This window comes from Rhinolophus sinicus, chromosome 3 (genome assembly GCF_057876585.1).
Source record: "Rhinolophus sinicus isolate RSI-liver-muscle chromosome 3, RSI-T2T, whole genome shotgun sequence".
Classification (NCBI taxonomy): Eukaryota; Metazoa; Chordata; class Mammalia; order Chiroptera; family Rhinolophidae; genus Rhinolophus; species Rhinolophus sinicus.
The window spans coordinates 148,130,469-148,151,205 of record NC_142503.1 but is presented as its reverse complement, the minus strand read 5'-3'; the positions used below and the strand labels follow the sequence as shown (position 1 = coordinate 148,151,205).

Below are 20,737 nucleotides of genomic sequence, written 5' to 3'. Positions count from 1 at the left end.
CTCAAAATGCCCTAAATTACTTTGTAGAGCTACAATGTTCAGCATGGATCATGCGGTGTCAGAAATAAAAGAATACATGGTCCTCTCTACTGCAAACAACACGCCCACGCTCTACCAAAGCTGCCCTGTTTTTTGTTTCTGTTTTTATTCCTTGAGGGGAAACCTTCCCCCAAGAACTTTCAAGATCATTTTCATGGACAGACTATGGAATTTTCCTATGCCATTCAGGTTGAATGAACTGTTATAGTAGAGGTTTCAGTTCTATAAATTCATGCTTCTAACTTCTCGGTTTCAGAAAGTGAAGAACTTCAGTAGCTGTCTCTCATCCTAATTAAAGATAGCATGCAGTAAATCCAACTGTCATTGCATTTCAAATCAACCAAATGCCTTTGAGATATGTTGTTATGTTCTTCAGCTTAGACAGCTAAAAAAATTGCCTTATCTTTCATATTTCATTCAATATCTTTTATAATTCATTCAATGTAGTTTTGAGTTAATGAATATATAAGAAATTATGAATTTTTCTATTTCCATTTCTCTGAACTTTAAAAAAACATTATCTTCAAACCTCATGTGAGTGACATGACATTGTTTTCTCTTTAACATTTTTTTCTTTCTCACAGAAAACACACACTATCACACTACGGATTGCTAACAAGGTTCTTTTCTGTATAACCACAGGATTTTAGAGCAAAAGTCAACTTCAGAAATCATAGTTCAACTCCCTCTTTTTCATAGGTGGGGAAAACCCAGGCTTAGATAATGTCCCATGCGACATGACGTATTGTGAGATCACATGAGTATTGAAAAACAGCATTCTAAAAAGCTATATTATTTTAAGAAAATTTCTTCCAAAAATAGTCATTAAAAACATACAAACAAATACGATAACTTGACTGGGAAGGAACTTCGGGCTTATGAGCTCCATACATTAGTTGGCTAAGTGAAACTACACAGAGTAGGGATAAGTCAGGAATAGAAGAAACGAGACACAAAATATATGTTCCACTCTGCCAAGTAGAAGAAGAGGGAGGATAGGCTGGGTTGAAGAAGTCAGTTTTACCAGTTTCTGCGTTGATCTATGGTTTGTTAAGGCAGGTGTAAACAAGCAAAGGGGATAATAAGACAAAATAGGTCTCAGATAGAATATGGCAGTTAAAGTAAAACTATTTCTCTCCCTTCTGGCTGTGGCTTGCATTCCCTCATGCTTTCTTAAGATTCAGAGAGAGATTAGTTTAAAAAGAGACTTTTACTCAGTGCAAGAGTGATCCTCTGATCTCTCTGGACCCCTCTAGGGATTGGGGTTAACAAGTGGCACCTGCCTGGGTCAGTATTTCATTTTGACATGGGTCGCTCACCCCGATCCCGCAGCCTCCCTTTTCTTAATTTCACAAGCTTAGCAGTTTGCTGAACTTTGTGTGGTAGTAGTGCTAGAGTCTTAATCATATTTATTAAACCACCTCGATGCAATTTGCCCTCCTGGCCCTCATTATTCTCTTAATTTTCTATTAAGTTCAGTTTCTTTAATTGCAGAGATGGTTGGGAGGAGAAAGAAACAAGGCAGTATCTGCGTGCTGCCAAAATAAAAGCTTAGCACGTCAAGCATTCAGTGCTTCTGGTTATCTGCTGTCATGAAACTAAATAAACTGTCATTCAGCCAAATGACACCTCACCTTTGAGCTTTATTTACAGAGTAAGAGGCTAAGGGTTTGCGTTTATTCTTCGAATTGTTGTGGGATAAAGTACAAGAAGGACAACTTTCATTTGAAGTAGATTTTCAAGTTTAGAAAGTATTGGAGGTTTCCCCCCGCAAACCTTCCCTTTTTAATTAAATGTTTTGGCTCCCTGATGAATTTGGAGTTCTCTGAGGGTGGGGTCTTCATCTCAGTAATTATTGTCTCTCTGTTACCTAATAAAATCTATAGCTCATAATAGGTGTTCAGTAAATAAATGTATTGAATGGGCTAATAAAGGAGTAAATTCTGTCTCCATGTTCAGTGTACTCTAGCCTGTTTTTCATGAAGTGGTCAACCCAGAGGGGGAAAAATGCTTAAAGTGGTCCAGGCAGGATGGAACATTTGGCTTCTAAATATCTCTTTCAACGGGTGCTAAAGAGATCTCTGTTCTAGCTGTTGTTTTCAAAGATCTTACTCCTTGTAAGATTCTGAGGCCTAAGGTATCTGTTTTTATATTTTTTAAAAATTTCTTATCTCAATTCCTGTCCCCTACAGGAACAATAAATATACACATGTAACACTAGACACTTCAGTTAAATAGAAAGAACTTTGCAAATTGCTTTAGGAAACATTTTAGAACTAAAAGGAGGACAGAACACAACTAGTTAAAATTGTTTGTTATCTAGTGACATCTAAGACTAATACTTTACTAATTTTCTATGCAATTGCTGAAAAGAGATACCAATAGCAGATTGATTCTCATTAATTATCAACGAGTGAAGTATATCTCTAGTTGTGTTAAGGAGAAAAGGTGGGACAGATCAGAAACCTGAACATAAAGCTCAGCCTCTTTACAACTACACCACCTCTTTTAATAAGATTTTATATTATATGTAAGCATAAGTCCAGAATGTCAAAGAAGAAATGTTGGGTATTTGTATATGAGTGCAAATGGGACACGTATAATTTGAGACTCATATTATTTAATCCAAATATTTACCTGCGCTATTGCATGCTGTCTCAAGGTCCATTCAAACACACTGAGTCCCATGTGTTCTCAAGATTGAAAACATATTACACAGGTCAGTTAGGACTGGTGCCTGGAAAACACCGAGGGATATTCGGAGCCATTTCCTAATTACCTGGTTGCTGTTCTAAAAGCAAAGAGCAGTGATTCTCAAAATGTGATCCCCTGACCAGTAGCATCAGCATCACTGGGAATTTGTTACAAATGCAAATCATCGGGTCCCAACCCAGACCCATTGAATCAAACATTCTGGGGATGGAATTCTGCAATGTGTGTGTTATGATATGTGTTATTTCCTTTAAAGCAGTGATCTTCAATTCCCTATTGCCCAGCAAGTATAAAGTTGAGAGGATAACGCTAAGTAAAATATGACAAAAGTTAATTTCTGTGCTCTCTGGTCAAGGGTTGCCTTGCTGAAGACTGAGTCCATCCGTCTAAAAGATTTTACGATGAATTTCAATCAGCTACATGCATATGCTTTTGGGTAGTCAGATGCTGTATCTAACAGACACATCAAAATCATCATTAAAAAATGAAAAGTGATAGAGATATACATCTCTGAAATGAAAGAATAATTAAGTTGCTCATTAAAATATATACATTTTTAGGATAGGTGGGGTTATGTTCCAGATTCCTTTGCCTCATTCAGGAAAGGTTACCACAATGAGATGAGCCAAGGGATTCAATCCTTTTTGAGATATATCAAAAATATCACTATTGTTGTATCTAATTAGTTTGCTTTGTAGTCAGCAGAATGAGAGAGTTTAGCTACATAAACAAATCCCCTTATTTCCTCTAAATATCTTAATAATGGCTAACTTCTAGAGTTTGAAATGCTATCAAAAGATTAGCAGGCCTAAGGAAAATTATGGATTCTACCATTCAAGACGATTGTATCAGCACAATAATGTGAAGGAGTAATACATCTTTTGCTTACACAGCACAGTTATAATTCTTCTAAGTCGATTACAAGTTCTATAGCATTTCATAATAAATTATGACTTCCTGAAAAGAAATTAAATTTTGGATTATGTGATTTTCTTTTTATGTACTTGTACAAATTACATTGCAGATCAAGGAAACACAACTAAATCCTTTCCATAAGCTGTAGCAATATGAGTTTATGAAAAAACATGAATGCAGTGTAGGTGTTTATTTGCAATTGATGTGCACTGAAATTATATTCAGGAAATAAGTAAGCTATTAATATAAACCAAAATATATCTGTTTTACTTTTGAGCTATTTGAACTTTTATAGGATAATAATACAATTATTCACCAATGAATGAAAATGATTAGCTGGCATCCTGATAATTATTTTTTTGTTATTGTATTATAAAGGGACAGGTAATACAGTATGGGGATTGTGGTATAAATAATGTAATTTCTACCTCCGGTCAGTCCATACCATGGGTTGGCTATTTTATCCGTTTTAGCATAGTGATTCCCAAAACTGTATGCACATAAAAAAATCACTTGGCATGCTTTTCAATAAACAGGCTCTGGGCCTCATTCCTAAAGGTGACTTTTGCTTCAGGGTTTGTGTGACATTTTTCTTTTTCTTCTTTTTTGAAATTTTCTAGTGTAATCAGAGTTGTTATGCCAAAAGATACTCTTAATTTGTATGCAGGGAAGTGTATTGGAAAATCATTTTATAGGAGAAGAAACTTAGTGGTTTGCTTTTTCCTTTTAATTTTTTTCTAAATGGGGCATTGGAAAAGAACGTGCCCACATGGCTCACAGGGTATTGTTCATGCAATTGTTAACAGCAACTGCTCATGTGACTGCTTTGGGAACCACTGTCAATAGCATCAACCCAAGGTTGTCATCCAGTTAGGCAATGCTTCCATCTTGGATTCCATACAAAGAGAGAATTGTTCCACCAACCAAGGTTTTAAACACTCTTTCTGTTTCCAGAGGTAAAAGAGACCGACCCTGCAAAGAAAGAGCAGCTGCCCCAAACAGGGTTGGGTTAAAGCAACTGAGAGCTACAGCATCATGCAACCAGGCCTGCAGATGGCGCATTGTGCAGATAGTATTAGAGGCAAGCAACACTGTTGTTAGAAGCCAACTAATAAACACATGGCATTCAAAACTATTTTGAGCAAGTACACAAGCAATCATTTGCTAATTAGATTTTTGTAGCAAGAGATGCACATCCTAGCACAGATGGTAGGGGACAAGATTTAACTCCTAAAAGAAGGATACGATCTATGTTGGAAAGTTTCCCTTTGTAATACCAGTCAATGTTTTATAACCAGTTCCACTGTGAAGAAAAACTAGGAATTGACACTAGTATTACATTTAAAGGCCATGGAATAAGCCCATTTTAAGTGTCATATATACTTTTCATATCAAAAAGATGAATTCTGTCATTCTCAATAAAATCCTTTTCATCTTTATAAAAGCTCTGAGTTAAGAACCCCATTTAGATATTGCCATTTATAGATAACTGGATTGGAAAGGCTCTGCTATTATTTTGAGATTCTGGTGACTTAGAGGTGGCTAAGTGTAGCAACCAGCAACTCTAACATAATTCTGTATTAACAATAAAGCTTATTTTCTGTCTGGGAGGCTGTATGTTACAGTCAGACTTGGGTTCAGGTATTGTTTCCTCCTGACATTTCATCAACCCCTGTGCAATGCTGACTGGGCCTTCCTGAAGGTTTTTCTCAGCAGCAGATGACAAGAGATGAAAATTGAAAAGGAGAGAAATGTGCATAGAAAGGGAGATAAGAGAACATGGAGAAGGGGAAAGAGAGGGAAGGAGGGGAAGAAAAATATTTAAATGTAGGAAAGAAAGGATCTAGGATCCATGCTGTCTCTCTAACAAATTACACTCTTAGAGGCTAAACATTCATTTACTTACTTGAATTTTCCTTTAAAATTTTATGTGTGAGGAGTTTAGCAATTGATATTGCGAGAGTTATAAAGGGAGAAGGCACCAAGCTCAGTATATCTATTTTCATAATTTTCTCTGGTAAGAGGAAGAGTTCCATGATATAGCCATTGATTTGCAACCACATTTATAATGTGAAACATACACAGTTGAAGCTGGAGATTTATCTGAAATAAGGAATCCATTTTTGATTGGTGAACAAGCTACCTTGCAACTTTTCCAGTTAGTGAATAGCTTGGCCCACACAGTTTCTTTTTAAGTACAAGTATGATTTGACTGGTTAATTTGCAGCTTAGCAATATATCACTCACATTAGAGTTCAACCTCAAAGACTAATAACATAGTAGTAGCGTTAGGACAAATTTCTGGAAATGTGGAATTTTAAATATAACGTCATCCATAAATGATTTGTGGTCCTTAAAATCCACTAAAAGGAGATAGAATTTCCCACAAGAAATCAGTAATTTGTTCACTACTTTTCAAAAACAGTAAGTGGACTTAAAGTCTGAATATAAAACATCAAAGGGAATCTCCACTTATGATCCCCAATTGCTTGTTCTCACCTAATTCAGCGAGAGAACTCTAAAAATGAGATTGATGCTCTCAAACGGTGCAAAATCAGTAAGACACTTTGGGGAATGGAGCTTTATTGTATTCAAACTAGACTGCGGCTGCAGTGGCCGCACAGCTCACGGAAGTACATTTTTGAAGTGTTGTACCTACACACGTGCATCCTCGTACTGCTCATTTGTAGGATGCTAAATAGCAAGTTCATCTTTCAAAAGACTGAGGTGTGAGGCTGATGGAAAAGACATTGGGGGGGAAATGTATAAATGTCTCCTTCAGGTCAACCTCACATGTGAAGAGGCCCAATCTCAAAAGAAGCACTTTTGGCCTTATGAAAGGGATCTTTGCTCTGAAATCCAACCTAGTTTTATATATATCTCAGAGTCTTATCACAATAAGAAACAATGGAAATAAAACCTAAAATAGATATAGCCCCATATGCTAGCCACCTTTGGGATTGTTTTATGGAGGGGGTGATGGTGGGAGAATGCCAGCCGCAGGAGCTTCCCTCTCAGGACCATCTCTAGTCCTTAATTTCCGGATGCTCACGTTGGTTTGTGAAAGGAAAGGCTGTGGCAGCAGGAGGAGGCAGGTGCGTAGCTAGTATTGCAATGTTTGCCTGATCCAAACAAGCAAATGAGAATAAGTGGGAAGTGCAATGGTCGTTAGGTTTCAGGGGGAAATCAGCCAGGTAAACGATCAGATGCTAACTATCACAAACCTCATAAAAGAATCTTTCTCCTTCCTTCTTCTGCTCATGGAATTGCAAGTCAAAGACATTGGACAAAGACACGACACATTACAGACACAGCATACAAGACATTTTTGATAGACATTTTTAGATGTGAACAATAAATCACCAACATATCAAAAACCACCAGCGCCACAAGACACATTTCAGAACAAACATTGATATCAAGTTGACATTGAACAATATGGTTAAAAAAAATCTGCAATTTGCGGAACTTTACAGATCATTAGCATATGCATATTTAATTGTGTATATATATGTATATGTATATATATATATATACACAATTGTATATATATATATATATATATATATATATATATATATATATACACATATATACTATACAGTACAAAATACTATTGACCCTCTCTCTCCTCCCATTCACATGCTAAGAGATTTACTAAAGTATTCTGTTGTGGACATAATAATCAACTTAGTTGTTAATGTGGTTTTAGATTATTATCATTTCCTCTGCTTTAGATAAACCATGTAAAATATGATTATAAAATCTTCATTACCAAATAGATATGCTGCTAATGATCTCTAAGTAGGTATTTGGTCATTAGAGACGTTAAAAACATACCCACCTCTTTCCCTCCCATGGATTCAAACATTTTTTCCAACTGGACCCGCAATTGTTGAATATTGTTCATCAATATACAGGGCTTTAAATAAAGCAAACAAAAACAAAAAAGGTGTGAGATCACACAATGCAATATATAGATGATGTATTATAGAAACGTATGCTTGAAACCTATATAATTTTACTAATGACAGTCTCCTCAATAAATTTAATTTAAAAAGTGTGAGAATCCTTTATACACTAAATTATTTAATGAGTTTACCTTACATATAGTAATATATGCAACTATCACTGAAGTCCTTGTATATTTGGCAAATAGAGTAATTTTGCTACTTTAAGATTATGCATTTTAACAGTTAAGAATGGACAGGGAAAAATATACTGACCACTTTGAAGAATCAAATATAGTAATATACTTTGACAATAAACCATGGAAGACTTACTACTAAAGTTTCTTTTATTCTTAACATCATGGCATTTTACACTTAGAAATTAACCAAATTCTGTTTTTAAAGACTTATTATAAGAGAAACAGATTAGTTTAAATTTTTATGGTATTTCACTGTTTTAAAAACCAAAACACCATCTGAACTTTTAAAAGTCCAAGGAAATTAACAACAGCAACAACAACAACAACAAAGAAAACGTTAAATAAATTCTCCTTGGCTACAGATGAAGTCCACATGTAGGTATTCAACACCCTTCATTATCTGGTTCTTCCCATCTCCATCTACTGCTTTATCGTTGACTCTCAACTCTGTTTATTCCCTCCAAAACAGCTGCACTTTCTAGATGCTGTGACTTGGCTTAGCATGTGGCCTCCTCACTTAGCCTCTTTGCCTATTTGAATCATATCCATCATTCAGGTTACAGCCTTCTCTTTTCTAGATTGTATCGTTTTGCCACTCAGTTGACATTTGTTTTGCTTTGCATTTGAATTGCTTTTAACTTTCTCACTAGCTGAACTTAAATGCACTGTCCATGTTACTATGTCTTTTTTCACTTCTTTTCTTTCTCACAGAGTACCACACAGAGCCTTACACTTGCTTACAAAATGTTTATTGACTCATTGCTTCCAAGGAGGCAGAAATATAACAATAGCATAAAGATTCAAGGACTATATGCTAGGACTAGACTTTAGAATAGTAGAAATTAATTTATAATTAGAAAGTAAAATTCAGTATAGTTCTAGAATAATTTTATATTTGTTGCATTCTGATTCTAAAGAGCCAGGAGATCAAGGGAAAGAAAAACAGGAAAGAAAGGAAAATGGGTGTATCTTCTGAGTTGCTGGGAAATAAGCCAATAATGAATCAGAGAGAGGCATGCAAAGGACTGAGGACATCTGAGAGGTATTAGCTCTCATCACTGGTAAAATTTTATTATTGTTTTAACCTCATTACTTTGCAGACTTTCTACTTGATTCTGAAAGTGACCACATCCTTTGATTTATGAAACATTTTTAAACTTGTTTCCTTGATTATAATCACTTAAATATTTTATTTTTTAAACACAAGTATCTATTTGTCTCCCACAGATGCTGTTCAGAAATCTGAAGCACATTCCACAAATGATTCTGATCCCCTGGCATGACTGAGAGCCACTTCACTTAAGCTTAGTCCTTTGCATGGCATGTGTTGTCAGACTTCCAGGGGATTCAGTACCTAGACGTAAAGTCAACAAACTGAGCCAACTGAGCCAACAGAGTTTTTTCCACTAGGGGATAGGTTATTATTTGGAGCTTCTTCTTCTTCTCTTTTTTTTTTTCTTTGCAGAGTGGGGAGATTTGTATTCAATTTGGGCAATCCTACAAGGGAGGAAACTAAGATCAAAATAAGACGGTGACTCTTAGTGAAAAACAGGAAGACTACATGGGAGGAAGATATCTCCCTTCTCCCTGTGGGTCTAAGTCAGCTGGGTGGAGTCTTCTTTGCTTATTTCATATTAACATTCAAGCTAATCTTTCTTTTGTACATATAATAGTACTCTAGTACTAGTTTTATAAATAAAAATTCAACTTCCAAACCTTACTAATATGATCATTTCTGATGGAAAAGAGCCAATAAGAAATAAAATGAACGTGAACGCTTGGGCTCACTTGGCATGGACTGCTACTGACCCCAGGTAAGGCTACATAGAAAAAAGAGATGCAGTCATCCAGAGGGAAATAAAAGTCAATATGAGACTTTCCTCTTGGATAAAGCTTTCCCTGAACTTGAAATGTTCAAATTTCAATTTTATTTAATCAATTTATCAGAACATTGCCGAGCATTGAATTACACAAATCTACCTTAAACCTAATCATGAAAAACAGCTTTTACTTTAAACACCTCTATCGTAAAAGAAAAAAACAACAAACACTCATAGTAAAGAGAACATTAACCTCATTCAGAGTATCATTTGTTGATGAGTTAACTTAGATAAAATAATCTATGCCTGAAGTCAAATCGCAATCTTTTTATTTTATATTTTGGCTTTTCCCCTAAGAGACAATACATTTCATTTGATCTAAATCTGGAACAAAGATAGGAACATAAAATACAATGACTATGAAAGTTCTGTTCAAACTATGGTCATTTCTGCATGACTGAAGTATGTTTCTGAGTTGAAAAAGATTTTTTAAAAAGATTTAAAATCAAGTAATTTTGATTTAGATAGTATTGCTTTGCTATATTTTGGAATGTGGGGAAAATAGATAAAAAACTTCTGACACATTTCCTATTTAAAGTGTCACAGTAGAGAAAAAACGATTTGCCACAGACATTTTATATAACTGTTGTCTTTGATTTTACCTCCCAAGAAAGCAAATGTTATGATCATCTCATAAAAGATGTCTGTCTCTTTAAAAATATCTAACTCAATTTGCAGATTAAATAGGTATATTGGCATACATATACTGTGAAAAGAAAAAATATTAAGTTTCAACGTTCTTGATATTGAAATAAATCTGTAACAATAATTATGTAGACACAAATGTACAAAAGTACATCTTCAGTTTTTCTCAGCTGAAAGCACAAACTAAGAAGCTAACTGATAGTCTTTCATGGAAAAGAAAAGCTAAAATGATATGTGACATTTGAGTGAGACTCTAAGACTGGTCGAGATATCAGTAATTAGGGAGAAAAGTATCCAGGAAAGGAAAAGTAAGTTCCTCTGCTGTAATATTTGCAAGATTGTTTTATTATGCTTTATAAAAAATTGATTTTTTAAATGTATAAAATATACAGAAAAAAACAGAGAATACAATAACACTGATTTATAATTCTTTTCTCAGTTTTTAAAATCAAAAAACACACTCTAGAACATTAACACAAGTGGAAGCCTGCAGGGGCCTTTTAAGTGTCGTTTTTCTTTCGGAATGACAGGAATTGGTCTTTGTAATTCACAGCCACCTTTCAAAATCTTCTAATAAAATCAGAATCTTTTCTGAAATTATCGGGCATTGTTTTGATTTTCAGTATGTTACTTTTCAAATATATTATCCTTTAATTACAAATATGCTACTTCAAAAAACACTCTTTCTTGCCTATTAGAGTACTTGTAATCAATGGCAATTAGAGATATCTGCTGAGATAATGAGAGTTTTAATACAATTCCTGGGCAGCATATTAATTTAAAAGAAAGAAGAATCTTCTGGGACCCTCAAGAACCATTAGGACTGACTTACATTAGTGAGCTGTCAGCAAGAGGTCAGTGAGGTGTCAGGGAAAAGACTAGCAGCTTTCTTTAGAATTCTCTTTTAAACTTGCCTGGTATTACTGCTTTTTAAGGAAGGAAATTGTTTTCCTCTTTAAAATAATTTACTGACTTTTTAATACCTTGTTTCAGTGTTTTTTTAAAATTCCTGTAATTTATGAACATATTTCTCTAATATTACATATGGTGAATAAGAAACATTTCACCTTTCACCATAAAATAACATATTATATTTCAAACCACTTTAGTTTACCTTGCTTCTCTTTATACCTTTTATTGATTAAACTGCAATACTGGTTTGGTTTTTATAAAGATTCTCAATCATCTAAAAGAACAAAGGCTGAGTTAATAATTCAGAGTAGAAATTCACCATCATTTCTTACATCAACAATCCTCAATTCATTTGCAAACTGAAAGACCAAATTATACTCATTTTAGTATTGGTACAAAACTAAACCAGTTGGTGTAAACACTAAACAACTTTAAAACTCCCTAGTTCTCGGCTCCAATGTTTTATAATAATGTGGGTTTTCAATTATTTATGTCTTGTTCTTTATTGTCATGGAACACCATAAGTTGCCTGGCATACAGATGCTTTCAACCTTTTTTTGAATTCTGTACTGTCAGCAGTTCATGACTACTAGAGAAGTTTTCAAACAACTTCTTGAGATACCTCTTTTCTATCATCCTGTATGAGAACAGAAATAAAATTTCTCTTGCTTATTTATTAGTTGGAAGAAGTGCATCTCAACTGAGGAATACTTGAAGTAGAGACATTTTTACTTACCACGTTTTCCTTATCACAGTATGAACTGAAATCACTTGATAAAATTGCAGCATACTGAAGCAGTACTTTATTGATAGTCTAGGGGAAAAAAAAGTCAAATGTATCCAAATAAGTACATAGTTTTATATATACACTGCAGAGGTTAATGCTAATCAGGCACTTTCATACATCTTTTTCAACTTTTCATAAGCAGTAATTAAATCTACACCCTTGCCAAAAGAAGGATCTCAATTAAACTATTATATTTAGATGACAATTTGTCATACTTTTGAGTATATTTGGAAGATATTCACATGGATCCATTCCATTTTAATACAATATGCTCCATCACGAAATTCTTTATTTCTAACCTTACTAAATATTCTGAATATATACTATTTTGTGTCAGCTTCCTCGATGCTTGAATACGTATTACCTAATGACCCCTAATGCTCTCTCTCTCTCTCTCTTTTTTTCCTGAATAAATAACACCTTATTTTTCTTTAATCATCTCTCTTGGTTTCTAGTTCCTAACCTTCCACACACATACACCATATCAAATTTCTTTGTGGTGGTCATTTTCTCAACTTCCTCCAATGTTCCTAACTACCTCATTGCAAGTGAGGTCAGAGCATTCCCATACATGTACTTAGCAATGAATATTTCCAATAATTTTCTATAAGGAGGCTTAATCATTAATATCAAAGACCACCTCTTAAAACATAAAACTTCAGCTTTTGTGGTCTCACAATATCTCAATACATTTACCTTCAATTTACTGTTATTTATTCATGCATTATATTTGCTAAAAAATCTTACCTAATCTTTTCCCTTCTAGCTCTTTTCATCCTAATTTCACATTTTCCTTTTGCATCTAATAACTATTTCTGAGCCTAAGGCTGCCCTCTGCTTCAATCATGCAAAACAATGGAAATGAACAAACTTTGTTAGTTACATTTTATTTCAATTACTTAAAAATGTATTGATGAGTTTGTATCCTGCTGCTTTTACTTATATAGCTTTAATTATCCTAAGCCAAATGTGGATGTGGTTTTCTTAGAAGAGAAAAAGCAACAATAACAGGAGATATATGCCATCCCTTTTTATGGAAAAATGACAAAAAAAGCTTTTATTTTTCTTTCTTATATAATGTATTCACCTGAATTTTCTTTATGGCTTAATATCAATTCGGAGAGACACTCCAAGGAGTTAAACGGAAGGCAAGATGTTTAATCTACAAACTTGAATTCACCCAATACGACTATGAACTTGTTTTATGGACTTTTAAGGTTATAATGAAAACCTGAAATTAGGGATGACATGCAGAAAGAAAATCAATACTTTGGGGAAATACAAAGTAAAAGGATAGTATGTGTCACTTAAATAGAAAATCAGCCATGGACTATATAAAATCTTATCAAGCAGCAGACCAATAAATCTAAGAAAACAGATGGCTGATCAGACTGCAGACTGCAGTATCTTTCAAATGCAGCAGTTCACATTTCACTTTAGACAAACGCTGAAAATTACATTGGGACTTACCTAAGGAGTACTAATTCACTCATGCATAGGAACGCTACTCTTAATGTATAGGTTCTAATGATAATGTAAATTGTAGGAATCATTTCACTAAATTGCAAAAAACAAAACAAACAAAAGCCTGACTTTAGGAGCTTGTTGCAATTTCTACATTATCACTTGTTCAAGATAAAGTCTGGGCAGGGACCAGACATCCACACATTCAAGGTATCCCCCAGGGTCTAACGCTTGATTCTACTTCATAGGAAAACCCTGCTCCATTGAATTCCTGCTAGAAGACCACTGAGCCTAAGATCTCACACTCGGGAGCCTACAAATGCGTGTTTATAGCAAGTTAGCATGGGTGTGGGTAAGGAAAAGTGCTCAGTCATGTCCGATGTGGTCTAAGGCTTGTGCCCATAAGAGTTGTGGGTACACTGGCTGTAATTACATCTATTTCTTTACTAATATACAAAGTATACCTTAATGAAAGTGTACATGTACATTTTAGGAGCAACTTCAATTTCACTGTAATTTATTCAACAAGGCAAATCACGATCAGACATTAGTTCTTTAATTAATACTAGGAAGTAGTTACTTAAGATATGTCTATCTAAGTCACGTCTCCAGCAGCAACGTAAGCATCACCTGGCAACTTGTTGGAAATGCAAATTCTCTGATTTTATCTCCAAAGATACAGTCAGCAATTCTGGGGTTTGGTCTGTGCAATGTATGATTTAAAAAGCCTCTAGGTGATACTGATGCAAGCTGAAGTTTAAGAACCATTGTCCTAACTAATGCATAGTAGGGTGGAGGAAACTCTTTAGAGTGAACTTGTTGATGGAAGGGGTATCTAGCTTGGCCTGGAAGGCAGGACTGCTGAGTGTGTGGACTTAGATCATGACTTTGTCTTTGGGGGACTGTCAGCATTCAGAAGTGGTGACAACATAAAGAGAGAGACACAACAGATAGTCTAGTGGGGGCTGTTTGCATCATGTTCTATAACAAAACACAGTTTATATGAAGAGGTAGTCATGCGGTATAGACAGTTCTTTTATGGATGCAGCAAAGGAAGTGCCGAACAGCTCCAGATTAAATAAGATGAAATTTTAATGGGATCCTGGCAGTGAAGGGAGGGCTCCTTCTGTATTTAAAGGATCAGATAGGATGACCAAAATATTTTGCAGCCTCAGGATGCTCTGATTTGACGTACAGCTTCTGGTACAATTGAGTAGGATGGCCATCAATTAATCAAAGTCATTACGATCTCTTGAGCTAATGCCACACTAGTGGGAATAGCCTGTTAATACTACCAGTAGGTTCACCTAGGGTATTACTCTTATAGTCAGTAGGTTAAAAACCCTGGTCCAAAATCCTTCTTTGCAGTCGCATTTTAGGCATGGAACATACAGTGTTAGAGCAATGCAGAGAGGACAAGAAGACTGTGCAGTATCTCTTAAGGGACTTTAGAAATGTCACTTCAGTGTTTTCTAACAGTGTATTTTAATGGATTCACCAAAAACAGAACCCTCCCATGGATGCCTAGGTTTGACCCAAAGGGTAAAAATAAATGCTGAGATTCTGCTCTCTGACTTTCCAATTGATTTCTCAAACACCAGAATTCAGAGGTAATATAACTTGGTGCTTAAAAGCATTCCATCCCTACCATTACTAGGTGGGTGCCTTGTTTCAGTTATTTAAACTTTTTGAGCTTGTTTGTAATTTGAAAAGATAGGGAAATAATAGTATCTATGTCACTGAGGCTGTTGTGAAGAGTAAATCAGACAATATATGTAAAATGATTAATATTAGGTGGTGCTGAACGAATTGTCATTATTAGTTTTAGGTTCCCAGAGAACAAGGACTATTGTGCCTCTTTCACCATAGTATCTCCTTTAGCACCTGGCAAACAGCCAGACTCATAGCCAGGAGTCAATTAATATTTATTAAGTTTTAAGTAGTACCGAAGATATCATTACTTCATCTTTCTCTCTTTTTCATTAAAGTACCCACACTTGCCAAGAGCAGCAGTATAGCCATGGAAAATTCACTGCATACACATGTGCCCATGTTACCACTCATCACAGTTCCTGGATGTACTGCTGTGAAATCTGAAGCTTTTGTTTGGGATCTTGTTCAGTCTTATATATGATTTAGTAAAAACAAATAATCTCGTTACGGTCCATTTTAGAATGCTAACTATTCTGAAATGTCTGCAGACATCATTAATATGTCTTCTCTCCAGGGGATGGTTTAAATCAGTGTAAGTCCCAGAAACAGAATATAATTTCAGTATATTTTGATATAAGCGTCATAATCAATCCCAAGAAGGCTAAGGTTTTCAAGATTGATGATCACATCTAATGACATAAAACGAACTCTGAGAGTCTGAAGTTACTGTGAAATAGCTAATTAACCACAAAGTGCCATTTTTATTTTTATGATTTTAAAAATTATTCCCATAAAATATAATTTATTTTTTCAATAAAAGTTATCAATTTCTACTTTCCTAGAAAATGTTTTTAATTGTTTTTTAATTATTTCCTTATGATAATAATGGGGTAGTATTGAATTCCCATGGATTAAAAATGTTTTACTTAATTGAAATTACTTTTTGTAATAAAAGCTCACATTTCCTCAGTGACACGTGGAGCCTAATTCTTTTCTTTTTGCTTTAGAGGATGTGTTTCCTGAATGTAAATCTCATACAACCCTCTTTGTGACCTCTACCCCTTTGTGCTTCCCTTGAGTCATTTGATTTCAGCATGGCTAGGTTTAGCTTTACAGCTGGAGAAAGGTCAGAGCTACTAAGAGGAGCAGGATGGACTGGAGCCCGAGGCCTAAAAGTTCCAGTTCAGCTTTCTTCTTTCTCTCTCTCAGTGCTTCCATATCTACACCTTATATAACTTGCCACTATTTTGAGGGTGAATTTTAGTTATTTTTCTAATACCATGTGCAATTATAATATTAGGTTGGTGCAAAAGTAATTGTGGTTTAAAAGGTTAAAAATAACTGCAAAAACCGCAATTACTTTTGCACCAACCTAATAGTATGTTACTAAATATATTAACTCTGCGAGTATTTTACATTCTCATCTGATGTAAAATATACTACAAGTCTTACAGTTCCAAGAATAGCATGTAACATACTTTTTTAAATGCTATCCCTAATGACCCCATTTCATTCTTTTCTTGAAAGTGACCCAATATGCAGCTGTTAGTTTAGAAGGCTTAGAGAACTTTTAGAATGATTCTCCTGCAGAGTAGCTGCAGAGTACACTTTAGTGGGAAATTGAAATCAGCTGCTACCAAGAAAGTCCCCTCTAGGAATTATCCCAATAAATCATTTTAGCAATTATCTTTAAAAGTGGGAGGTTGCTTTAGATATAAAGACTGGAGTTCAATATATTTCATAGCAGATAAATAATGTAATACAGTTTAGGCTGACAGCTTGTCTGCCTAAAAGCCTTCATTAACTCCCCATTATCTGAAAGAAGTTCAGCCATTTTGCTGTTCTTCAAGACTCCTCAATGTGGGTCTAACTTTCCAATAGTAGTTCCATCCGTCCTCTAGGAATCCTATGCTTTCTCTTTCTTGGGACCGCTCAGGCTAGAACCCCTGAGTCATAGCATGGTGGAGGGCGAGGAAGATTCTCTCCTTGACCAAACTCTAGCCAGACTTCTCCAAGCCCTCTTGTCAACTAGGCCTCAACATTGGCCTGTAAAGACTTGAACAAACACTAACATAGTTTCTAACACTCAAAGCCACAACCCTAGCCCCACTTAAAGTGCCTACAAAAACTCAAGGCTGTTAAAAGAATTTATAGTTCATTCCATCCAACACCTGAAGATGGGCCCTTATCTCCCAGACTCTGGGGGAGAGTAGGAGCCTAACTCCACGAGGGAGCAAACCCAGGTGAGTTTCATGAACCAACAGCCTCTTCTTGCTTTTTGTAATTTTTCATTTCTCTGACTCTACTGAGCTCCCACGTGCCCCAATCCGTTCTCCCTCATTCTTCCATTAAAATGTCCCGGGACCTCTGTACAAATCAAAGTTGAGTCCAGTTCACTCTGGGTTATTTACTATTGCAATAATATATTATTGATTAAAACCTGTTTTCACCATTTTAACTAGTATCTGGCTGTGTTTATTTTTGACAAGTTCTCCCCTACAGGGTCATCCACCCTGTATCTGATGTTGTGTGAACAGGAAGCAAATCTTTGTGTCAAATCACAGCTTTTCTTGATTTACTTGTTACTCAGCATAAACTATCCTACCACAGTTAATAAAGAGGCTGTCTCCTAATCCTAATCCTGATAAACATGCTGTCAGTGAACCAGATATAAACTCTTCTAAGAGCCAGAGCCAATGACAGTGTCAGGCTCAAGCCTCCTATTCCTTAAGGACCTCAAATTTAGACTTTTTGTGATAATGCAAATGAAGTTATATACCTTTGTGTTTGTGTCTGCAGTTAAAAGCAGTAGCATGTTAAATGTATACATGTTTTAGGGTCTGAATTGTGTCCCCTCAAAATTCATATGCTGCAACCCTAACCCCTAATATCTCAGAATGACTGTATTTGGAGATAGGCTCTTTCAAGAGGATTCAGTTAAAATGAGGCCATTCGTGTGGGCCCTCATCCAATCTGCCTGGTGTCTTTATAAAAAGAGGAAACTTGGACAAACATAAAAACACCAGGGGTACATGTGCACAGAGGAAAGACTACGTGAGGACATGAGGACACAGTAAGAAGGCTGCCATCTGAAGCCTAGAGAAGCCTCTGAAGAAACCAAACATGGTGTCTGTCTGTCTATTTTCTGAGATGCCCCGATTATAGTGTTTCACTGTGTCATAGTTTGGCCCTCCCCTTATGAGTTTTCTGAGGTTAGAGATTATACTTATTCATGACTAATCTCTCAAAGTGGCAAGTAACGTGTGCAAGTGAGGCAATGAGTAAACACTTGAATGAACAGCTGAGACCTCTGCCATCATCCAACCCACAGAGCCAGATTTTTTCTTAGGGCACTCAGACACAAAGCTGTGCAGGTCGTTGCCCTGTTACTCTTGATGTTACGTCACTACCCAGCTTAAACATCTCCAAATGTTCAATGTTTTCTAAATTGTTCAGAAAATTAAGTATAAACTTCTCAACCGGGAAAGCAGAGTTCTTCAAGACCTGAACCTATCTTTGCTCTCCAACGTTTCCCTCCTTCTCCCAGAGAACATATTTTTGCCAGAAGGTTGTTTCTCCCTGCTCTGCACATGTCAAGCTCAGCTTTACCTCTCCCTTCATTCCTGCTATCCCCATGGCTTGGAATACTTTTCTAACTTCACCTTTTTAGTCTGACTGAGCCCCATTTTCCCATGAAACCTCTGTCTATTGCAGCTGTCATTATTTTCCATTCCAACTTACTGTAGATCCCACAATATGAGACCAAAATGGGTCCCACTTCATGCCATCTTCCAATTAGCTCATGTCATGTGCTCTTATTTTTTTTTTTTCCTTAAGAAGGGCAAAGACTGCATCTACGATTTTTAAAAAATATTCTCATATCAGTTTAGTTTCGGGTGTACAGCATATTGCTTAGACGTTTATATAATTTATGAGGTGATCCCCCAATTAGTCTAGTATCCACCTGGCACTATACATAGTTAGTAAAATATTATTAACTATATTCTCTATGCTATACTTTACATCCCTATGACTCCTTTTGTAACTACCAATTTGTACTTCTTAATCCCTTCACCTTTTTCACCAGCCCCCAACACTGTTCCCATCTGGTAACCATCCGTTTGTACTCTGTATCTATGAGTTTGTTTCTGGTTTGTTTGTTTATTTATTTTGTTCTTTAGATTCTACATATAAGTGAAATCATACAGTATTTGGTTTTCTCTGACTTATTTCATCTAGCATAATACCCTCTAGGTCCATCCATGTGATCACAAATGGTAAGATATCATTCTTTTATATGACCAAGTGTTGTCTATCCATTGTATATATGTATCACACCTTTACCCAATCATCTATTGATGAGCACTTAGGTTGCTTCCATATCTTGGCTTTTGTGAATAATGCTGCAATGAATATAGAGGTGCATATAGCTTTTCAAATTAGTGTTTTGGATTTCTTCTGATAAATACCCAGAAGTGGAATCGCTGGGTCAAAAATATTCTAAGTATCTCTATTTTTAATTTTTTGAGGAATCTCCATACTGTTTTCTATAGTGGCTGCATCAATTTGCAATCCCATGAACAGTGCACAAGGGTTGTTCCCTTTTCTCTACATCCTCGTGGACATTTGTTTGTTTATTGATGATGGCCATTCTGGCAGGTGTTCTCATTGTGGTTTCAATTTGTATTTCTGTGATGATTAGTGATGTTGAGCATCTTTTCATATATCTATTGGCCATCTGTATGTCCTCTTTGGAGAAATGTCTATTCATATCCTCTGCCCATTTTTTAATTGTATTACTTGTTTTTCTGTTTTTTGTGTTTTTTTTTTTTGTGTGTGTGTTAAGTTATATGAGTTCTTTATAAATTTTGGATATTAACCCCTTATTGGGTGTATCATTGGCAAATTTAGTAGGTTGTCTTTTCATTTTGTTGATGGTTCCCTTTGCTGTTCAAAAATCTTTTAGTTTGATGCAGTCCCATTTGTTTATTTTTTCTTTTGTTTCCCCGAGGTGGTATATCAGAAAAAATATTACTAAGAGCAATGTCTGAAAGTGTACTGCCTATGTTTTCTTCTTGGAGTTTTATGGTATCGGTCTTACATTTATGTCTTTAATCCATTTTGAGTTAATTCTTGTGTATGGTGTAATAAGGAGGTCTAGTTTCATTCTTTTATACATATCTGTCCAGTTTTCCCAAAACCACTTTTTAGTGGTTTTTACCCCATTTTATATTCTTGCCTCCTTTATCATAGATTAATTGACCATACAAGTGTGGGCTTATTTCTGGGCTCTCTATTCTGTTGCATTGTGCATCCATTATTTCTTATATTTCCCTTGAAATATTTGGTAAAGTAGTGAGCTCTTTGAGAGCCTTCTTAGACTCTAAGAAGAGGAAGAGGTCTTAAGAGGAATCTCGTTGATCAAGATCAATCTGTCTAGTAAGAAAACCAAATTCATAAAAATCAGGGGACTGCTTCGACTCACACCACAGTTACTAGATGATAGGAAATCAGAACTCAGTTTTCATGACTAAGTCCAATATACTTTTCATTATACTACGATATCTGCTAAAGAATACT

General features: G+C 35.5%; 1 protein-coding gene across 3 annotated transcripts in view; it reads right to left on the bottom strand.

Moving 5' to 3' along the window:
• Positions 1-20,737, bottom strand: part of UNC13C (unc-13 homolog C) — a 505,001-nt gene that overhangs the window by 83,142 nt on the left and 401,122 nt on the right. For 2 of the 3 annotated variants that reach the window (XM_074327724.2, XM_074327725.2), the window contains exons 22-24: positions 11,990-12,067; positions 7,511-7,588; positions 6,891-6,920 (exon numbers count right to left, since the gene is read on the bottom strand). In XM_074327724.2, coding sequence (XP_074183825.2) covers positions 6,891-6,920; positions 7,511-7,588; positions 11,990-12,067 — 186 coding nt within the window. The remainder of the gene's footprint in view (positions 1-6,890; positions 6,921-7,510; positions 7,589-11,989; positions 12,068-20,737) is intronic. The other variant, XM_074327726.2, reaches the window with a different exon arrangement.